Source organism: Passer domesticus, chromosome 1 (assembly GCF_036417665.1).
Source record: "Passer domesticus isolate bPasDom1 chromosome 1, bPasDom1.hap1, whole genome shotgun sequence".
Classification (NCBI taxonomy): domain Eukaryota; kingdom Metazoa; phylum Chordata; class Aves; order Passeriformes; family Passeridae; genus Passer; species Passer domesticus.
Window position 1 is genome coordinate 14,951,703 of NC_087474.1, and position 23,876 is coordinate 14,975,578.

Sequence of the window (23,876 nt, forward strand, 5' to 3'; positions counted from 1 at the left end):
AGCTTTAAATTAACGCTATATATTAGCTTGTTCTTACTCTGATTTATAGCAAGAAAGACTTATTTTTAATGACATGGGAACTACCGACTACTGTTCAATAAATGATTCCTAAATTATTAAAATGACCCTTTGAGTGTTCCTATAGCTTTTACTACTGATGTAATTTTTATCCCATTTAAAACAAAACAAATGCATCCAAAGTCCTTTCAAGTCAACACTAAAACATCACCACACTCTCCAGTGAGCTTGAGCTGTTATCTTGCACTGCTAGCAACTATTAGGCACTAGTGCTCTCACAGTGTGCTCTCTGTGGGAGAAAAACTGTACTACAAAATTTTCAGAAATTTGTATCCTGCTGCCCTACAAACCTCATCTCTGCTTCCCTGATTAAAAAACTACTACCCAGAACAGCTACCAGAATTGCTTTATTTTCTGCTCATGATTAAGAATCATAACACATTTTGTGTGCTAAAGCAACTGGAGTGTACAGTCCACCAACTGAACTGTGAGCACTGACAGTCACATTTATCTGTTTTACACAGTTCAGTTCTGATCTACTAAGGACTGTATGCCACAACAAAAATACATAAATATTTAAAAGCAATGCATTTTGTAAACACATTTGGCCAAATGAAACTATAGTAACAACAGCAACTCAAAAATACTCAAATTATCTAAAATACAAAGGAAAAAAAAAACCTTATTTCTCACATTTGGACTATTCCAATCTTAAAACTGAAGGGTTTTTTTTTGTATTTTACCTCTGCTGTCAAAATAAATGTAACAGCAATGTTCAGCAAACAAATACAAAGTATTGGAAGAAACTAACATTCTCACATGTAACTTTTTCTAACCGACATATGAATTGAGTAATATACTTGAAACTGCAAAACTCAGCCAAAGAAGATGCAACAATACCAGCAGCAATGTTAATAACTGACCACTAAAGCTAGCAAGTGTTACAAGAAAACCACAAGGGTGAGAAAAGGAAAAGAAGCACCAGAGTCACAACCCACCCAGCACTGCACTGGCCAGCTTGCTGTGTTCTCATGAAAGTTTTAGAATATTGCTGCACTAGAAACAGAAGTGCTGCCTTGATGGGACTTGGAGGAAAGGTGTGAGAAGCAGTATCCTACAGACAGACACACTGTTAAGATACGGACAATGCAACATTTCATTCTGAATTAGAAATAGGAAAATGTGATGTGCCCTACAGATAAAGCAGCCAAAAAGTAGGAAAAGCAACCCCACACTTTACCTGCATAAAGCACTCACAGTGAGCACAAACAGAAGCAGCAGATTCTGACTGGAACATTCAAACCAAAGGGTAGAGGTCAAATAGTTCCCCAGGAACTCTCCACTACTGCCAGCCATTGAGGGCAGAGGACTACTGCTAACAGCTGAGCTATAATTCAGCCAGGGATTTTATTCAATCTCCTTGTGGGACTACAACATACCCCTGCAGCAAAAGAGATTGAGCTGAAAAAAAGCATTGTCGTTGGGTTTTGTGTTTTTCTGTTGTTCTGCTGTTCAGAACTATTACTGCTTTAAAAAATACACACTGAAATCAGAACTATTAAAACAGCAGTACATATATGCTGGCATAAGGCAGCCAGCAACACATTCACAAGAAGCAAGAATTCATTCAAGGAAGGACTACTGCACGTATTATTCAGTCATTTGGACCAACCTATTTTTTTAGGCAAAAAAATAGTTTTACCTCTTTTTGGAAAGAGAGAGGGATGGCACAGTCCCTCCCATCCCACAGTGAACAGAAAAAGATCAAAGGCTATTTGCTTTACTACTGTAAACATAAACCTCTCACACTATTTTTCAGTTCTGCAAAGACTTTTAGAAGATTGTTTGAACCAAGTGTCTCAGGACAATTACTGTACTTTCAATTTGTATAACAGCTACAAAAAAATATTTTATAAACTGCATATTTCTAGTACTGCAGGTTCACAGTCACACCTGAGAAAATGAGTAACAGTAAATCATCCAAAGCACTGCTTCTTCCCTTTCTTTAAATTTAAATATGTAAAATGCTACAGAAAATTTACTGGTTTAATTTCCTTAAAAATGACAGTCCAGTTGACAAAGGAAAGTCAACTGAATGTACTGCTTGATGAGCTTTTATCATGACAGCACCCGCACTAAATTTTTCTGTTTCTGTACAAGAGGTAAAGCAACATGTAAAATCTCACATTTTCTACAGTAAGAATTTCAAGCCCAACATTTACCTATTCTAATTCTTCAATTATTTACTAACTTTCTGTAACTGACCCTTTTCTGAAGCACACTATGTACAGAATTTGCTCACAATCAAGTGCTATGAAACAGATCAATGAGGCATGGTTACTACAAAGAATCTATTCGTTTAACCCGCATAAAATTAAAAAAAACACCTATCTAAGAATACAGAAATTCAGTGTATTATTTAATCTGGAACAATCCATGGATTCCAATGTAAGATTTACAAGACTGCTCTCTGTGACTGTTTTCAATATTATACCCAGCTGTATGTTCTCAAATTAATATTGTATGCAAGAAATATTTGAACTCTCCGCCAACATCTGTAGCAGATGTCAGAATGGGAAGTTCCTTCAACTTCTGTAAGAGTCATCTCTTCAATTAATGAAGATGTGCAGTAAGGTAAAGAATACCCAGTACGAAATCTGATCACACACCAAATGGGAATCAAGAACACGCCAGAATTGAGTAATAACAAGAGGGATTTTAAGTGTATTTTAAATATAGAAATGGAGTAGATACACTAAAGGAAAGAACACTTGACATAGATGTTTTGCACTGTAATGTGTACAAGTGCATCAAACTGCAGTCAGAAAAATCGAGGCTTAACTGAAGCAGGTAACTACTGCACTCAGTACAAGAGCCATGCTTGAACTAGTACACCTCACTTTGTGCTTTACTGTGTTCAGTAGGAAAAAGCTTGCTGAAAATAATCTGTTCCTCTGTAGTTTGCACTCAGTATTAATGACTCAGATTATGTAAAAATTGCACAAAATGTCAAGAAAAAACTTTAAAAAATTTCTTTACATGCACAATTACCTTACAGTATTTGTCAGTGTGTGCTACTGTTTGAACATTTTGTGTGGCCAGCTGTTCTTAAGTCTGTGTAGAAGTTGGAACTCTTTAAACAAAAGTAGAAGAGTCAAAAACAAACATAGTGCACAAGACTAGTGTCAGACCAGAGTCTGTTTTGATCTTCTTTTTAAAACTATTTAACTAGGCAAACTTCCAAGTATGGACAGGGCAACAAGCCATCTTTCAAAAAATAATTCAATTACATATTAATTATACAATATTTTAAATTTAAACACAACATGATTACCAAAAATTATTTTCTCCCTCCCAAAGCCCTCTAAACCAAATTTTCTTACACAATACTACTCTGAAATCTCAAATACACCAAAGTAACACACTATCATTAATGGCACACATCTCATTCTCACAATCTTCTTGAGCTCTTCATTCCTAACAATGCAGTAAATCTAACTAAAGGACAGAGGTCTGAGAGGTCATAAACAACACACAGTCAAGTCCTGATCTTCGCCTGACTGTAACTGTATCTACCAGGGATTATCAGATGACAGAAACACATACTATCAGATTTAGAATTGAAGATCCAGTATTTCTCAAGATACAAATCAAAATAGATTAGCTCTTACAAAAATGTAGAAAACTCTTGCTTTCTGTAAGAACTGTGCTTGGGTTGATTGAAAGGTTTGACACTGGCATTCCAAACAGTAACAGCAGTTCATAAAACATAATGGTCCAAAATGACTTTCAAATTGCATAACTACATGACAACTCGAATAAATGGCAAAGATCCAAAACAACAAGAGAGAAAACAAGAACTAAAATATGTTCTACAAAAATACATCTTTCAAATTATCATTTGAAATCTTAATTTGCAGAATAAAGCCTTAAATAGTAAATATCACAGTGTCAATTTGAAGTTGTACAAGACAAAGCAAATTGGGTTTGGGGGAAAGTAAACACATCAAAACAGTAATCAGGTTCTAAAAGCACACACAACCAAAAAGGAAAAAAAAAATCTTTAAATTCTAGTACTAACATATTTTGAACAAGCAATATAATGCAATGCATCATCTTGAATACAAGAGGGCATTTCATTAGACATACCTTTTCTCTCTGTTTTCTGTGCAGGGATGGAAGATGCGGATGTAGACAGTTTTGATAAAGTAGATGCTCCATTAGCATCAAAGGATTTCTTTGGCTGGTGATCAGATTGTAGAGAAAATGGACTAGGAGGAACAGTGCTTGGGGTAGCAGTTGGATGAACCACTGTTTTGATGGGATGCTGTACTGGAGTAGAACTACTGTGAGTCTCTGCTCTTGGCAGTCTGTAGTCTCTGTCATTGTGCCTGCTCGTTTGAGATAAAATATTCTGTGGGAGCATACTGCTGGTGTCACTGGAATGCTTGTCTTCCACTTTTTTCAGGATTCCCCAAGTAATGTTGCAATAAAAAAAAAAAAGATTAAATTAGAAACAAGTCTAAGATTGCAGTAACTGATTAATACAGCTGCACACCAACAACTAGAGCTGATTGAACTTCTTATGATTACAAAAAGCTTCAAGTAGATCAGCTTCAAAAAAGGCAAAATTTAATTCTACTCACTGACAAAATGAATTTTCTCTGACCTTTACTTGATTTAGAGCTCCAGTTAAGCACTGTGTTTTGATGAAAGGATGCTTTACAACGAGTGTTACAGTCAAGCTAACTTTTGAAGTCTCCTAAAAAGATCTAAATCAAGATCTATTATTTCCATCTTGTATTTAGTGTGAAGAGATAATTTATGCCATTTTTCTTTTGTTCATCAAAATCCCTGAACATCAAGTATAATTTAACAGTTTCACATTCTAGCCTTCTAAGAATTCCTCTTCATGTCACTTGAGTACTACTACAACAAACTTACAATTAATTCAAGGCTTTTATATATATTAAATGAATGACTCATCTGCACTGGTCACATGATCATAGACTAAAATATGCTACTCAGTGAACATACCAAGTAAACAGAGAGTAATTCTTTTATAGATTCTTACATTTTCACCTGTCACAAAACAAATACTCACTGCATTATGCATGACTGCTATATTTTTGCAGCATCCAGTATATTTTAGCATATACAGTAAATTTCAGTGTACACAGAAAAATACCCCCTTATACATCACCTTGTCAAATCCCAAGAGCATGGGTGAAGAATAACACTTTGGCTTCTGCTTTTAAACTACCCTGAGAACTACGCTACAAATTTATCCCAACTACATCAGCACACAGACAGAATCTCACAGTACAACTGTTTTCCAGAAAAAAACTGACAAAGATTAGAGCTAGGTGTTAAGACAAAAATCTCAAAGTTACAGAAATTCATAGTCCAGGAAAGATTTTGCTAAGAGTATTGGTGAGGGAAAAATATGCTCTCAATAATACACACAAGCCTCTTGAAAACCCTGATATCAAAGTTCATTGAATTAGGTTAGTATTTTCAGATGTGAAATCTTCATTTTTAAGGTCAGAATATGACATTAGCAGGTCTCAATGATCACAACAGTCCAACTAAACTACAGATTATGCAAGTTGTTCAAGTAACTACCCATGAAGATAATTAAACTTGACAGCAAAAGCCACAAAAAGGAGGAGAACCATGAAAAGCATTAAGCAAATGTTGCACTAGTAAAGCTGTTTAAAGAAACCACATTTGGGAGAGTTAACTGTGCTACCACTTGGGTTTTTATATACAAAAAGGTGAGAAAAAGAGCTAAGGAAAGGGATTTTTTACAGTTTTTGAAGTTTGGAAAAGAAAACATTAATGCAAGCAAGGCAAGAATACATGGCTGTAAAAAAACCACATACTTCCACTGGCAAACCCACTGGCAGCTGTCGCCTGCATCACCTCTCTTCTGTAATCCCTATCTTTTGGAAAACTGTTAACTGACATTTTGCTTGCTTCTTTTTGTCTCTGCTCTCTGAAGAAAAGAAAACAGAAGTTAGGTAAAAACATACATTATTTAATAATAAAACAGTTTCTCTAGGTTACATGAGATGAATAGAACTGTTAAGAGCTTGCTGCTACAGGGGGGTTAGCAAACTCCAGCCACTGCTTCCTTACATCCCTGCTTGCTGAAGCCCACAATATACCAGTTCAGCTCACTAATCCTGGCCAAAAAAAACCACCCAAAAAACCCACCCTGAAAAAAAAACATTAAAAACAACACTCACCCAGAAAACCAAAACAAAAATCCAATGAAAACAAACAAATAAACCCCAGAACAAAACAAAAACCAAACCAACCAACCAAACAACAAAACTCTCCCCAATAAATCATCTCCACACAAACCAACCATACCTCCCTCTCAGGCTCTGGATTGTCAAGGGATAAAAGAGGTGCCAGAGGTCATGGTAAGGGTAGGAACACAGCAGAGCACAATCTTTTATAGCAGTAATCTATTAGATAAGCTCAAGTGCTCTGAAATGTGCTTAAGAATATTTGTTCTTTATACAATTAAAACAAATACAAACATATACCTTTCCAGCCACTCTTTTGGTTTTTCCCACTGGGAAACTTCTGTTCGGCAGTTGTAGTAGTATTTCTTGCCTGAAGAGCTGATGTGCTCAGACCAATCATCCGCAGAATCATAAGCCTTTAAAATACAAACAGTGTTGACAAAAGACTACTTGAGAGTTTTGATATACAAATTTAATAGCTTTCACTGTGTTTAAAACTACATGGCACCTTTTATGTACCCGTATCATTGCTTTCCACAACCTCTAAATGATATCTTGAACACATGAGCAGTAGCCTCCTGCTGCATTCTGCAATAGTTTCCTCTGCTTTATTCCCATCAATCCCTTTAACAAAATCCAGTAGTACATTTAATGGGATACAGTAAGGTCAATACTGCTAACATTAGTTTCCTTCAACCTTACAACATCTCTAGAATTACTACCTTTCCAAAAGTTTCCACCGATCACAAATTTACCAATTTTGGGTTAGGGCATATTTTTACACCACTCTAACTACTAAAACTTTGATGCTGAAGTGACTAAAATTCACAATACGTAATGCATTTCAAATAAGTAAAATCACACTGTCTGCTCTGGATTTACCACAAAGTTAATGGAAAATATTTCTGTGTCTATGTCATTTAAATAATCTAATATTTTTAAATTAATGACATAAGCTTTAATGGTTAGCAATTAGAATAGTTTTAAAACACGTAACAACTGCAGGCTGGGTTTACACAATGTTTATAAAATAAAGACTGATGCTGGAAAACTCAAGCACACTGTATATGCCGCCTGTCTTAGACAAAATTATGAAAATATGGTGTGTATGAACAGGGCAACACATTGATAAAAATCAAATACTCACTGCATCAGAAGTTTTGCCTGGATTATTGCTGGGATTAGAAGAATGGGAATTTGAACTATGAAGAGCACTGTGGTTGTGTGAATTTTCCTGTGGAGAGTAACTGGTCCCTGAAAGAAAAGAGAAAGACTGTTCACCATGTATGATTTCAAAGAAATCAACCATGTGCATTCTAAGGAGGTGGAAGGGCAAAGAAGAGGGAGAGGGAGAAGGAAAGTTGTCCAAAACCTGGATCACAGCCAGGTGAAGCATAGTTCAGATGCAGAAGTATTTCAAGAGACCACATGCACATTTCTTTTTCACACAGCATAAAACTCACTTTGATTTTATAATTGGAGTAATGCAGTACGTCCCTTCACTGGTCTAACTTTCAAACTTTTTTCCATCACTAGCAAACAAACAGCCTTTATAATTTTGATACTTTTAAGAGTCCTAACATGCCAATTCAGAAATTAACAGACATTTTCTCCTCAACATTAAATCAGAAAATTTAAATAGGCTTATCAACAGCCTACATGGTTAGATGCATAAAATCAGGTTTTAAGTTTACTGAAGCAATGCTGTTTTCTTAAAACTGTTGTTTTCTTTTGAGACTACTTGTTATTAGTTCTAGGCAATTCTGTTTATGCACACCGAGCAGACTAAATTCTCCTGCACCTCAGTCTCTGTAAGAAAGGTACTGACATCTAGAACATCAAAAGCAGCACTTCCCCAATGGCCACCTGCTTCTGGCCTCCCTACCAACTACTCTTCAAGGCAGCTTGGTTTTCCTCAATGTGAAAATACTTGAGTAGCTGAAACAAGAAATGAGGTAATTCTCATCAACTTTCAGATCTGTATTTGTGCCTAAGCTCAAGTCATCTGAACAGTTCCATCTACAATTAAACAAGGATACCACGCTGCAACCTCCTTTTAGATTTCCTGCTCTTAAAGCCTCCTATTTCTCTAAAATTTCTAAGCAAGTAAAAACTCTTCCATTACTGTTGATTGGATTTTTTTAAAGTTCCAAGTGTTCACATAAATCACACCAAACTAAGTCATTTTCTTACACATTTCAGAGAAAACCCAAGATAATGCAAATATAACACTCTCCCAGCTTTTACTTTCCCTTTCCCTACTGAGAAATTTCACAATACCCAGGGATACCACATGAAGTACCACTAGCTTCACAAGTTGTATAGCAATCTAGTATTCATAGTAAATAAGAAATCAAAGTGATTTGAAAATGGCAAAGACTTTATCTTATGGGCAATTACAGTAAAGAACAGTAAAGGACTGATAGATAGGAGTGAATGGAGTAATAAAAATATAATTGTTTCCAAGTCTTCCGAGAGCTACACACACAGAACACGACTAAATGACACAGTATGGTGCAAAATGAGAGCCATTATAATGCAAATTCTGTCTTCTGAGCCTTCTAACTACACAAGCAGTGACAAAATTGTTATTTCAAACTTCTTTCTCCCCACCTTTAACCCTGCAGGTTAGAAAGACAGTCCATCACAAAAGCAAAAAGAGATACATCACCACCAAACTATTTAGTATCCTACAAAGGTTAAAAGTCAATTTGCACAAACGTGAGTTAATGCAACCTGAACCAGCACTACCTCAAAACCTTTCCCTACATTATGTTGACTAAAACTGCATGTTATTTACTGTAAATATATAAGGGGAAAAAAGTAAGGATAACAGAGTAAGTCTCATACTCAAATACTGTTTTTCAAAAGCTAGACCATAATCCTACACCAAAAGTATCTTGCATGCTCAGAGCCAGGCAGAATGACTTAGCATGGGGGCAAGTCAGGCTTGTCAAAGCAATACTTACAGCCATGACACACTTGTGATGCACGTCTAACAGCAACAAAACCCCATTTATAGATGCATTTGTTTCCCCCCAAGATATAAGCAGTGTATCATAATTGCAAGGCTGTACTCCACAGTTACACCAACAGTCTCAATTTTTTTTAGATACTATCATTTAGTGAAATAGCTGTTTAATATTTTTGTATTAGCCATTCTTTTAGTATTTAATTACTATATCCTTCTACTGAGGTAAAAATCATTAAAATTTCTTAATGTATTTTTGTGGGTTGTTTAACATAGACATATTCTAATTAATTTCTGCTAAGAGGTAAAATCATCTCCCTTTCTCTAGGAAAAAAAGAGAGGAAAATTTACCAGATGCCTTTGTTTGAACAGTACCTTCAAAACATCAGAAAGCACCAATGCATTTAATTTACCTGTTAATTAATTAATCCTGTACCACAGCTGCAGTATCACCACATTTTGTTCAGCATGCTCAAGACGTACATGGTCATTTTTAAATACTGTACTGGTGTAAATACACTGCCACCGGATCCTAATCTAACAAGCATTTCCCAAACATGAGAAATCAATATCAGTAAAATATTATGAAGCCAATTCTATGCAGACAATAAACAAAGCACTCAAATTCACTGCGCAGTTGTTGGAACCCCACATGTATCAGCCCAGCAGCATGCCCCCATTTCACGCTGTGCCCAGCCCCAGTAGAGTCACGGAGCTCTCTGCAGAGTATCAGAGCAGCTGCAGCAAGTCACACCCACCTCCAGCTGGCCCCGATAGGCCAGCACCAGTATGCTCCACTTTCTTCAAAAGGGGCCCCTGGGCCTCTCTGAGCTGCAGTCCTCCCAGACAGTCCACCCACATGCTCCATCCAGCAGAAATCCTGCTCTACCTGAGCTGGCCTCAGCTGCATAAAAACTCGTCATGGCTGCTCCAGCAATGCTGACTGCCTCATGTCACAGGACAAGTGACCTGGGCCCTTTCAGGGCCGGCCATAAATGCATGCTGATGGTGCAGGGTAACTACAGGTGTGGGGTCACCACCCAGCCCTCCGTTCTGTTTTACACAGAATACCACTTTATGTTTGGATCTGTACCCAAACTTCAGGAAGGAGCATACAAAAGGATTGCTGAACTGCTGTTTGCTGTTGGAAAGCTTGCAAGACCAAAGGAGATGACACTCTGGAGAACAAGAATTTTAGGCACTTCAAACAAATTAAGGGCTTATACACTGTATGTTCACATGACAACCATATTACCAAATTAGCTTTTTATACTGAGGCAACAAGGTTTTAGTATGTGGTTAAATCCATGCACAGCTGTCACCTAGGAATCTGACAATCCAGCCAAGCAAGTGGTGCCAGATCAAGTTGTCTGGGAAAGTTGTTGAGGACGTTCAAAAGGTCAGAAAGCAACCCACAAGCAGAGGTCTACCTCTAAAAACAAGAGGGCTCCCCTCACTTGAATGGTAATTTGCAAAGCCTAACCCCAAGCCATTTTAAGGTGGCCATGACTTGCCACCAGCTCTGTATCTCCCAGCAGCACGCCTGGCAAAGCAGATGAGAACAGGATCACCACGACTAGTCCATACCCCAGAAAAGGCCTGATAAGGTAGAGACCATACTACTGTCCTTTGAGACAGTGTCTCATGGCAAATTCTCACCTCTTCCTCTTACAGAGGAACAAAGACTTGGTTTTGCACTCCTTATTAGAGTATTTTCAAATTTAGCAATTGCTGTTATATATCTTTGATGCACCATAAGGAAATTCATATGGTGTTATAATACTCCAGTTTCAGAACTCCCCATGGAAATGCTGACTGCACAATCACAGTGAGTTTCCTCAGTTTAATCATTATTTTGAAAGCAGTTGAAGCTGGAAAGAGCTACTCCTAACTGGAAGATGGCCAACAAGGGCATCAGCCCCACAGTTATATAAAACTGTAGTGGTGCAACTGTGTGAGCAAGTCTTCCCTAGTGATTAACAAGTCACAGGGCACATCAGAGTCAAGGTTAAAATATCACAGCTATCTTCTAGTCTTTCCAACAAAAATCACATCTTCCTTACTAACACATGAAAATCAAATTCTGTACTAATGCAGAAAGTACAAAGAGCAAGGGTCTGGGAACCAATTCAAAACTGACTTAATGCCTACTACAGATTTGGGATTCTGTTACACTAGGACTCCTTTTAATGTTTTTCTAAGTTTTTTCCATATCCCAAGCGCTGAATCCAAGACACTTTGAACTGTAACAAGCACTCAAAACTATTCTGGACTTGAAAAACTGATTTAACATAGGCTGAAATAAGAATATTACATTTTGCAATACAGTCAACTTTCACTAGCAATTATCACATTTAATTAGCATCTCCATTAACACCGCTTCAATTCTGAAGGCATAAAGAGTTCAAATTTTGATTTAACTAAAGATCAGACTGCTCTAATAAAGCACGTGGTTTCCATCCCTTCTCCCCTGCCATCTTCAAGACCAAACCAAAACTCTTTCCTTTCCAAAACCTGTACACCTGTACTGGCAATTACAACATCCACCTGAAACCATTTAGGTGGATGAAGCTTTCTTACCACTTGATTAGAATAATCTAATAAATGACTGTGCATTATCCACCATCCTCTGGCATCCAAGTATCTTAGCCTAATTTACTCTTTTTTGGTTCACAACATCACACAGTGTCAGAATCATAAAATCTTCTACTGAAATGCACAAGTTGGAACAGGGAGACTTTAGAGTTGCAGTATATGTACTGTTGTACCACATGACAGTTAACTTTACACAGTTCACTGCTGATAGAGCATTCATGTTTTCTTTTCAGCCACAAAAATACCTTGCTAATATCCTAACTCTCATTTTGTTCATATTAAAAAGTGGCAGTGTAGATATAAAATAAAGGAAGTTTACAAGTGCTCATCAGCTGGAACTCAAACGATGGTCTGCTCCTCCAGTACCTCTAGAGGGAACTGGGATTCAGGAAGGGCTTTAGGAGAGTCATCGTTACTGTGCCCATATACTAGGCATGTGGAAAGAAACACTGGGCAGCAGAAAAGCAAGGAAGATCATTACCTTTGAGACAATTCCATCCACACTTCCTATGATTCCATATTCCACCTTTCAGCTAACATGCAATCAAATTCATTAAACTGCAGACAATATCAGAATCTGAACTTCCTCAAAAGAACAAATACTACCAAGTGACAGATACCAATTAGTTGTTAACAGAGAAAATTTAACAGTATGATAAGTTTATGGTGGTGATATTATATGAGGATAACTAATTAAGAAGACTTCTTCAAATGGTAAAAACAATAGAAATTTATCTAGGATAAGTCTAAATTAAAATGTCTAAAGTGTATTTCAATTGGCTTTGTTACTTCAATGCAAATCTTTGTGCAAAACACTTTCTAAAGTACTGCATATGGGAGGAAATAAAGCAACACAATAGGAACACAATACCCAACATGCCAGCAGTAACAGAACAGCCTATCATGGTCATTTTGATTTGCCAAATGTAAAAGTAATAAGACAAAACAATTTTTCTTCACTGCATTTTTATGTGGCCTAGTGTATTGAAATAAACATGGCTGCCTTCCACATGCAACCAAAAGCATAAAAACTTGCAATTTTCCTAGCAGAGCAGTGGCCTCAGAGAATATACCAACTGTGCAGTAACATTTTCCAGAAATTCATAACTTACTAAGTTGAATGTGCAATGCTTTGCCAAAGAAAGAAAATCTAGCCTGATCACGGTATTGCCCAACTACATACTCATTATGCACTCCAAATAAATGCTTTATACCACTCAAGAAGTAGCTCTGTTGAGGAAAAAACTTACAAAGCCTTATTTCATTCCCTACCTTCTCTCCTGCCACACTGCCAATCCAGCACAGCAAAGTCTGTACTGTTTGGCAATATCCGATTCACAGGGCAAACATTCCAATGTAAAGAAGTTCCCTTTTTCTCCAAGTTACCATTCACACAGAATTTCACAGACCTCAGCCAAAAACATTGCTATAAACAGACCAGGAGTCATACATACATGGAGTGGCACAAACGACCAAATGTGGATGAAAATGATACTCTAAAGATACAGTTTTATTCATAACAGAATATTTCTTCTAAAATGGTACCAAGAAAGCGACACCTTGAAAATGAAAAGAGAGGAGCAGTAAACTAATGACAGTCAAGGCCTCATTTTACTAATGTAATACTCAGCAAATGCAAAGGCATCACTGATTATTAAAAAAAAAAGATAAAGTTAAATGTTACATATTGCATAATGTACAGTAAATTTTATTTTGCTATTTGCTGCTTACTTGTCTATTTTTATTAGTTATACTCCATTTATTTCAGAAATTGAATCTTAATTTTAGGGCAAACAGACCAAACTGCTCTAGAAAGAACACCAAGTTATTCCTGCCCACCAAAAAGTAAAGCAAAAGGTAATAAAATGCCTTAAACTAAATTCAAACTTTCAGTTTTCAAGTAACAATTCAGGGATTTACTACTGTAGCAGCTAACTGTTTTCCTAGGGTTGTACTTCAGCCTAAATGAGTAACACAGCTTGGGTTCTCCTCACTCATAGAGCAGATAAACATCTTTTTGTCCAACTATTCTATAATTTACTCTTTTCCTTGTTACAGCTACAGCTTAATAATTAAATAATTTTGGGGTTGTTTTCTTTCTCCCCTCAGTCCACCTCCCAGGAGCAATGAGAAATCACTTCTCAACTTAAGACATAACTTTGAAAATTATCAGGTTCATTAACAAGGTCCACTAAATGAAGTGAGTTTCTGTATTATTCAGTACTCAAATGTAACAAATCATAGAGCTGAAAAAAGCCTAAGGGATGTAAAATGGATTTTCAGCACACTCCAGACATAATTCCTACCGATTTTCTTCAAAGAAAATCAGTATATGTCAGTTTCCTTCATAGCTCACTACTGAAATAACAATAAACAAAGACTAGACAAATAATTTTACCATCACCAATAAAGATGTTTATTCTTTACTTTGAAGTGGGGTAAACAGTATCATTTGAAAGAATTTGTCTGTTTCCCAATAATTAAGGCAAATTCCAACCAGCTTCTAAACATTTCTGGTAAGACTCAAATGTTACTAAAATAGATTAAACAAATTATAATGTACAAACTGGATTTATGTGGAATTAAAAACTATGGGTAGACAAGTTCTTCAGATTAACGTTTGTGATTTCCTCCCTACAGGGACCTTTAGGTTCAGGTTACCTAATAAAATAAAAAATGCTAGCAACATCCTCAACACTGCTGAAGATCCACTAAGACATGCACTTCATTTGAGATCAATTGACTTGAAAAAAGCAGCTTAAGCATTTCACCCATGGAAAATGTGAGTGAGTACCATGAATTTCAGCAACACAGAGTCATATTGCTAACTCTCTGGCTCATGACACCAGAAGATTTCAGAGTGTTTAATTAAAAACCAAAATCCTTGTTCAATATCACTAATGACAGTTTCAAGTATTTTTAAGCTTGCAACACTAATTAACATGACCGTATTGGTACAAGGAGTGGGACATTGCTCTAAAAAGAAAGGAGGCAGGTTGAGAAAAAGCTGAACTCTGCCTTCATTCTGGACTGTGGCTCCCAAAACATTTACATCTCTAATATGGTGTCAGAGACTGCCCAAGAGAGGTTCTTCCAACCTCAACTAACAGCCTCATATAGAGACTTTTTAATTATTATGACATGCAAAACCAGATGTGTTAAACTGACAGCTAGGATCCTCACCACAAACTAACAACCACGTTATCTGAACTCCATATGGATCAGCTCAGCACATGGACAATGGACTGAACTTCCCCCTTCAAAGACCTCCTCAGCAACACCACGAAACCCAAATGAGCCTCCCCTGAACACACAGTAATACAGCACTAAGAGTCAAGCTCAGGGATGGAAATCTAACAGCACCACCAAACACTTCCCTGCCTCCAGCAACATTTCCACAAAACTCATCAACTAAGATTAAGCAGAAGACTGGTTCTCTATTTCTGATTCACATTAATTTTCAGTAGATAATTCCTAATTTAGAAGGTTTTTTTACTCTCAAAAGCCAAGAAAAACTAGACAACTCAAGACATTAAAAAAAAGAAAAAAAACATTAGTCATCTGGGGCAATAGGCACATACTCAAATGCTTCATGAAAATTAGGCTCAAGGGATACAGAAATGAATAACAATTCCTTTAACACTGCAGGAGGGGGAGGGAGCAAGCATCATAAATTTTACTTTTTGTTCAAGGAGCTTCCCAAAGAACATAAACCATTGGAAGAACCACTGAGATTTATCAACACACGCGTCAGATGAGAGTTACTCAAATGCAGACACTTCACAAAAATTGTGTATTTCAATATTTTCAGAATACAAACAGGAGAGTAGGACTGTGAAAGACTGACACGTCATAACCCAGTCATCACAAACTGTATTTCGATTAAAATCGGGGGTCATGCAAAACAATTCCTGCTTATAAAGGAGAAAAAAAGCAGTTGCCCAAACACAGCTCTGAGACTATTTCCCCTTTTCCTATGTATCCCCAGCACCCAATTAGCACACCCACTCAGAAGCTCCAAACAATTAAGTAAGATATGACAACTTAATCTCCCTAACAAAATCCACTGAGCAAAAATAAGGTTAACTAAGAACAAGGCCAGGTTGTTTAGCAACTCTCAAATTTCTTTTGATGTTTTGAGGATAGCTTTTTGAGGACAAAGAAGTTTAAACAGAAGACCCTGTGAATGCAGTATTACTTAAAAATGAACTTGCATTCAATGTTTCCATTACTAGGCTTAGAATAAGAAAGGTGAAGCTAGAAGTTTTTATGCATATAGGTAGTGCCACACGACGACAAACACTTATGAACTTCATCCCATCTTAAGTTTCCCTCATCTCAACTGAGTATACACTATTGACAGTCAGCAATTCAACAAGTACATGGTGTTGTACAAGTACTAAAAAAAGGGAGTCTCTGTTACAAAACATTGCTACAATCCTGCAAAAAGGTTAGTCACACATAGCACACTTCCAAATCCTTAATCAGAAAGCTGTGGCAGAAACAACGTCTAATCACATTAAAATAAGGCAAGAAAGAAAATGCACCATCTATCGACTTTCTTAAATGTCTTAAAAACAGTAACTGTTAGTCAGATTATCTCAAATTCTTAAGATACATCAAACACAACAGAAGAACCAACCTCCACTTCAATACCAGATAATTTCTTGAGTGCTACTAATATTTGCTATTTGAAGAGAACTTTCTTTTCTTCTAAGACTACAGCAATGTCCATGTGTCAAGAAAACAGAGAAAGCATTATTTCACCTAAAATTTAGATATTGACTGATCTGCCTATAAAGAATTCTGGAATATTTCTGTTTTCAGAAAGATTACTCTTTTTTTCTTGGACATGTTATTTCTTCACACAAATGAGAAACCTAACTTGAAAATATTTAGTATTAAAAGCAGCAGTTGGTCACTACATTTTGATATCACTCGAGAAACTATTAGGCTTAGACAAAATACATTTTCAGTTCTGGACATACTATGCCATGTGTATTTATTACAGTATAGACAACCAGCAAGCATAATTTTAATTTCATGCTTATTTAATTTTCAACTGGGAATTGGTTTTGAAGAGATGCTAGTAATACTCAAAAACAAAAAAATCAAGTCAAATTATTACTTTCTGCCATGTAGAAATTCTTCAATAATAAAGGAATGCTGGCCCACAGCTCTGGGAGGAAGCAAAAATGGCAAGCAAGGATTGACCTAAGAATTAATATATAGAGTGGTGTGTTTTTTAAAAAAACCAAACAGATTCAGAGCTTCCTTTCAGGCTAGCCCAGCTCAGCTTAACAAAGCTTAGCTCAGTTTAACAAAGGTATTTTGCAACACAGCTTTCAAGCATCTAAAGCACAATAGGTGACAAGACAATTCATCCCTCTTCCCATTAAGTATTTCTTAAATACGTACATCAAATTCAACTGGTCTTTCCTGGAACTACCTTACTGTAGGAAAATAAGCCTCTTCATGAGAGCTGTAGTTATGTCTAGAAACTCAAAATCTTATTTTATAATTGTTTGATTGCCTAAGTGTCTAATTTTATTTCTCTAGTTAAGTAAATACTCTCAAAAGGACTATACAAAAACTGCAATCATTATTACTGAAAGTGTCTAGCCAGGATGAGGTGAACTTTATACTCCTTGAATTTGAAGAGGATCATACTATTTCTTACATTAAAGCAAGCAGAAATAGCATTCTTTCAAATGAACAGTTTTTAAAATGAAGTCTGTGTTAATCTGTCAGCAGCAGGTGTCTGAATGAGGAATCTACTCAGACAACTTAACTAGATGAAATCTAAACTCCTCCCTATGTTATTCAAGGGGCACAGCTGGCATGAACACACATCCAGAAGAACATAATCATGTGAAATAAACACAGCAGAAAAAAAAATTAGGTAGATCACATTACCTAACTTTTTTTGTGGAATTTATGCACAAATATGAATTACTTATTATATACCTTAATAAAAAACCATTTGTTGTGGGTTTTTCCACATTTGGGAGTGAATAGGTGTATCTGAAACATAAAAATGAGATGATCATGACAGACCGTAATTTCCTTTCCCTGTTTTTGCTACTGATAGTCATGGATAATTGATAACTGCTGCTCCAAAAACCTCAGTAACAAACCCAGAAAAACACTGAGGAAGACTGTTACTTTGGAGAACATAAAAAAGCACAATATTTAAAAAATCTGGGAAACCATCACAGAGGAACTAATCTGCATAGCTGGGATGGAACTAAAAATCTGCTTTGTAGATGTATTTGCTGGAAGCCTGCCATTACTAAATAAATATAGCAGGCCACAGAAATTACATTGACAGGTATCAGAAAAGTAATGATAAAAGTTTAGACCAAAAAAAGACCTTTTGAAGATTTCTGCTGCCCCTCAAAGACAGGGAATTTAGCTCATTTAGCACACTGTTTGTGTTTCTGGCTGCCTTTTCCTTGTCATGAACCACTTGAAAGCTGTTTTACTTCTCTTTTTTTTGAGTGGTGACAAAAGGAGGGTATTGTCATTTTTTATCATACCTCTACTGTAGAAACAAAACAAGTTATGTTTTAACATTGCAACAGAAACTTTGACTGTTCCTTTGCAATTCTCCTTTCTAACAACAGTCATATTAAGGAACAGATGATTATTCCAAAGTACTACAGGGCCTAATCATAGGTCTCTAGGCCTCATTTTTTAATTAATTTCAAACACCACATATGCATGTGTGCATGGAAAGTAGTCAAGGCCACAAAAGCTTAACAGACATCTCTTAATGCACCTGGTGAAAAGAGTCATCTGCTCAAAAATTTATCTCCCTTCTCAGTGACCTGAAGGACAGACTTTCCAGCTGGATATACCAAGGGTGACTCTCATCACTGTCTACAAGCATCTGAATGGAGGGGGTCAGAGGATGGATCCAGCTCTTCTCAGCAGTGTCAAACAACAGGTCAAGAAGCAACGGGCACAAATTGTGGTGCAAAAAGTTCCACCTGAATATGAGGAAGAACTTCTTTAGTGCCTGAGTGACCGAGCACTGGAGAAGGCTGCCCAGGGTGGTTGTGGAGCCTCCCTCACTGGAGAGATTCAAGAACCATCTGGACACAATCCTGTGCCATGTGTTCTAGGATGACCCTGCTTGAGCAGGGAGTTTGGACCCCTGTGGCCCCTTCCAATCTGACTCACTCTCTGATTATTCTTGAACAGTATTCCATCAGTCTACTTCCAGCTAGCAGGCAAGTACAATTTGTGCCTTAGAACACACATCTCACTTCACAAGCTTGAAAGCAGGGAGAAAAAGAGAAGCAATCCTTACTGAAGAGCTACATAGGGAATGATCTCTCCATACAGCAAGAGGTTTTTCCCTCAAAATGCCCATGAAATTGCATAAAAGCCTGACTTTGTAAACAAATGCAGTTACCACTGCAAGTTGTGTGCCATTAAATTACTATTATTCACAGAGAAGTTATTACAGAATCACCTCCTCTCTCAGCCAAAACAGAGGCAGAGCATTCTCTTCCAAGTTCTCCACAGCTTCAGTGATACTTGTTTACACTGAACAGGTAGAAATGGCCAGAAAAACAAATGTAAATTGCCAATAAACAGTGTTTCTCTTAGAAAGCAGACATGCCCCAAAACATGGTAAAGGAATAATTATGATCAGGGGCCATTGGGGAATGCAGAGCAAAATGCTACATAGTTTACAAATTGCTATCTTGACTACAGCCTAGCAGGCAGCTCATCAGAAATGAAAAGTTTTCATTACTTCTTTTCATCTGCAGAAAAGCAACCCAAAAGTACGAGTTTAGTAAACTGCATATTCCATTTCTGTAAAGTCACAGGCAAGTAGCATATGTTACAGCACGATGCTAAATAAAAATCATTCCCTTCTGATTAGCTCACATACCAAAAACAACCAAATTCACCAAATCTTGTATATTGTCAGTTATCTTCTCTTTTCCAAAACACAAAATCTGAGCATGCACAAAAGCTACCAGGTCTAGCAGGCAGACTGACTTGAACATACTACATTTACAATCCAATGAATTCTTAAAGATATATATTTGCTTAAACAGAACAACTATAAATGGAAACCTTCAGAGGAGCTATTTACACATCTGAATTCTATACTCTAACATATAAAGGAATGTAAAAACAGTAAGTGAAAATTCCCAAAGTCCTAACAGCAACAGAGGCTGGGAAGGAGCTGCATCAACAGGTAACAAACAAATAGCTCTGCTTATTAACATTTGATGCATCCTCCATTTCAGATCAAGTCTCACACTAATACATCTTTACTCTAGCAACCTACACCAGATACTTGAACTTCATTAAGAGAAGCAGAGGACTCCATCCACCTACATGGATAAAGACTTTGCATTTAACACCATCATATTAATATCACAATTCTTACCTAACATCAATAATATAAAATTAGGGGGTTTTATCTTCCATTCTGTCCTAGCTAAAGGGAAGCTTTGCAGGTACTTTTCAAAATCAATTTTCAATATTAACATTCTAAACCTCTAGATTTAAAATTATAAACACAAGCCAGATCTTTTACTGTGATTCTACGAGCACATACTTTTCAATTTCTTTTCTACTACAGATCCTCACTACAGAGCAACACAAAAAAATGTCTATACAACTGATCCCACAAAAACTCACCTCAGAAATATAGCCAAATCCACTGAGTAAATAAATGGAAAGCTACCTTCTATCTAAAAGTTCTAAATTTGAAGGCAAACTTTGAATTAAAACCCTGTCTGAAGGCAGGAGAACTAATATAACTTTAAAATAAAGCTTTTACAAAATCAGAAAACAGAAACTTACTTTTCCTGATTTTTTTAAATCCAAAGAAAAACTAAAACATGAATGATCCTGGAAGCAATTCTATTTTTCTTAAAAAAACAAACCAGCCAACCCATACCTCCTTTAAAGCCATCCCAACAGCCAATATTCAAGGAACAGCAAAGTGAATCACTAAATCTACACTTGGCTGTTGGGGGACATTCAAAACATGTTTCATGGAGAGTTCACTCTCCTTTCCTTTGTGATCGGATTTTTCTCATTCCAGCTTTGACCATACAGTTACAGTGATTAAATGGTTTTCAGAGTAACAAATAATTAACATTAACAGCAGTTAATAATAACTACATAGATGGAATCTACTCCAGCTTCCTCCTGAACCCTTCACTATGTTCCATTTCTCTCAGACTTGCCTCTTTCCACCTACCCTGCAATTCCCTCTCTACAAAGCCCACTGCCTGAGCATCTTCCATTCTCTTGTAGCTGCCCCAACACCCGGGTCATTGTTTGTTTCACTAGTCAATGATCACACTAATTTAATCAGCAGTTCCCTTTTACTGCCAGGGCTGCCAACACAGGAACCTAACACAGCTCTCTGTTCAGGCCTGTTTGCTGTCTCTTTGCTATGAGGACTCTGAACTCCTTCAGGAACCAGTGGAAACAAAGCAAGCCAACAAAGAATGACAGAAGCTCCCACCACCACTTTGATAAAAATAGGAACTCATTATTTAAAATACTTAATTCAGCCTCTAATAGCAGTAAGATTTTTAATCTTAGAACTGCATTTGTCAGTAACAGTGCTCACTGACAAATGTTCTTAATTGCCAATTAAAAAAAACCCAACAACTCACGTGCAAAAGAAACAGTCACAATGCTTAAATTATACTTTGGAATTCAAATACCACAAGTTATAATCTAATTTCATTAAAAGAGCCTACACTGCACAACAGCACACAATTCAGCAGAAGATTTCATGCTATATACATTTACACTCCCCAGTTGTTATTTTAAGCAATTCAGTAAGACCATGGCATGAAGCAAAGTTTCAAAGTCTCTTAAACATAAATGTAGTGAAACACACAGTATTTGCTTCACAGTAAGAAACAACTGAGTACAGGTGGCTTAAGTGAACTAACCTTGTTTGCATAAAGTTCTACTGTGTATCTTACTGTGGGTCATCCTGCTCCAGGCAGTTAAGTAGAAACACCCTCTGCCCTTTTCATAACAAGGGTTGCATCTAACATTTTTACTTTTAAATTATATACATTTATAGCTATATATCTCCCTTTCATTATTCCCAAAGCTACCCTACTTATCTGGCCTCTTTATTTTCTTTCCTGGACACCAGTATCTCATCATTCATGCATTTTAAAAGAAGTACAACAGCCTTCCATCTTCAAGAATGAGAGTTGTCAAATCTTTGTATTTCCCTTTTTCTTTAATGGAAATATTTTTCCACATCTACAAGGCCCTTCATAGTTCTATTCCCCATAAACAATGCTGGCTTTAAGTCCCTATTTGTTACTGTTAAGAAACTTCACACTTGAGCTGGTCTCATAAGACGCCCTAATCTCTTCAAACCCCACACTTGCCTATAGCAGCTGACCTATAAATAAGAGATGCACTGAGGGGGGGAAGCTGCTCATTATGTTTCAAACACTTGCATACAGAGACAATGCCCCCATGCACAGGGACCTGAAAGCAAGAACGAAGTTAAGACACTTTTTGATATGCTGCATGTACAAGTGCTCTTAGGAAACCAGGAATGTGACAAAAGCTTGCAATTACTCCATGGTGTTTAGTCCAAGGTAAACTTGGAAGTCCCTCTCCAGAGAATGACTGTCTCTGTACACAGTCTCTTTCCACAGAAACCATGCAGTAAGCAACTTTGAAAAATGCTTTGTTTGCACTGTATGGAGGGCTTACCCACAACACGTTCTAAAACCTTAATTGAATTTCTCCCCATGGATTACAATTCTACAAAAGATTCTGCCATGAATATTACAAAAAAAAGCTGTTATAAAAAATACTTTATACACATACTAAGGATATTAACAGGATGCGGTTCTGTGATTTTGACTAATTAATTTTCAATCAATTCCTGCTTATATTTTAAATGTGCACACAAATCGTGAGATGACATTTAAATGACATTCTGCATTTACCACAAAAACATGAACCAGTCATGACTGAAGCAGTGTGCTATACCACTGAATCTTCCTGTTTCTCTTCAGAGCTAAAATTACTAAGAGATGTATAGGAGTTCTTTCCAAACATTGAGATGAGAGGGAGAGATCAACTTAAATCAGCTTCATGTTCAGTAGTAACATTCCAAATTTAGGTTCCGTTTTGTTTTCTAAGGTATGAGAGAAGAGATTGTTCGTTTGGGATTTTAATTCAGTTTAGGAAAATAAATACTAGAGATGTTTCAATGAGATTTGCTTTGTTGAGTTCAGCTAGATCACAGGAAGGCAGTAACACCTGCAGTAGTTTCAAACTGAGCAGATCCAAATTAAAATAATGCACAGCAATTACAAAAAATAAAAACCACTCAGCTTCTTTCCTCCTCTACAAAGAATGCAGAAAGAAAACAAGACAGGCAATTATAGTAGTATCATAGCAAATTAATAGTTCTTGGTCATATAAAGGCTTAGATGAAAAATGAAAAAACTCTGTAAACATTACTTTGTAATGTTTTTCTTTTTTCCACTGTACATCTCTAATTGCAAAACTAAGGCAATACTATATCAACAGCAACCCCTCAGAGTAATTCAATAGACAGATAAAATGGTAAATTATTTTATTATGTCTTTTGCCTACTAGCAACATGCAAATGCTCATTACACTAGAGCATTTCACCTATATTTTAACACCTACCTTCAATTCATACTGACAGAAATATTCAGTATATCAAAGAAAAATTAATACCCTTCTGCCCACATTTGCTCAGCTTTGGTTTACTACATACAGTACAGAGGATTTAACCTAATTTTGGTTGTTTTGACTGTATTTTACAGAGGTGAAACTGTGGCCAAACTAACCTTACTAATGGCACACACAAAAAAATAACTTATTTACATTAAACAGTAAAAATGTTAAACTTTAAAAATTAGTAATTTCCCTTAGACTGTTGGAAGACTACTTCCTTCTTCCAGTCTGTTAACACATGATGTGAAAACACCTGCCTTCAGATGAGAATAAATAAAACTTTCCACTGTCTTAACAAC

At 36.6% G+C, this 23,876-nt stretch overlaps 1 protein-coding gene across 3 annotated transcripts in view; it reads right to left on the bottom strand.

Annotated features, from left to right (window-relative positions):
- Positions 1 to 23,876, bottom strand: part of WAC (WW domain containing adaptor with coiled-coil) — a 57,288-nt gene that overhangs the window by 29,669 nt on the left and 3,743 nt on the right. For all 3 annotated transcript variants that reach the window (XM_064404312.1, XM_064404265.1, XM_064404230.1), the window contains exons 4-7: positions 7,423 to 7,529; positions 6,576 to 6,691; positions 5,904 to 6,016; positions 4,168 to 4,476 (exon numbers count right to left, since the gene is read on the bottom strand). In XM_064404312.1, coding sequence (XP_064260382.1) covers positions 4,168 to 4,476; positions 5,904 to 6,016; positions 6,576 to 6,691; positions 7,423 to 7,529 — 645 coding nt within the window. The remainder of the gene's footprint in view (positions 1 to 4,167; positions 4,477 to 5,903; positions 6,017 to 6,575; positions 6,692 to 7,422; positions 7,530 to 23,876) is intronic.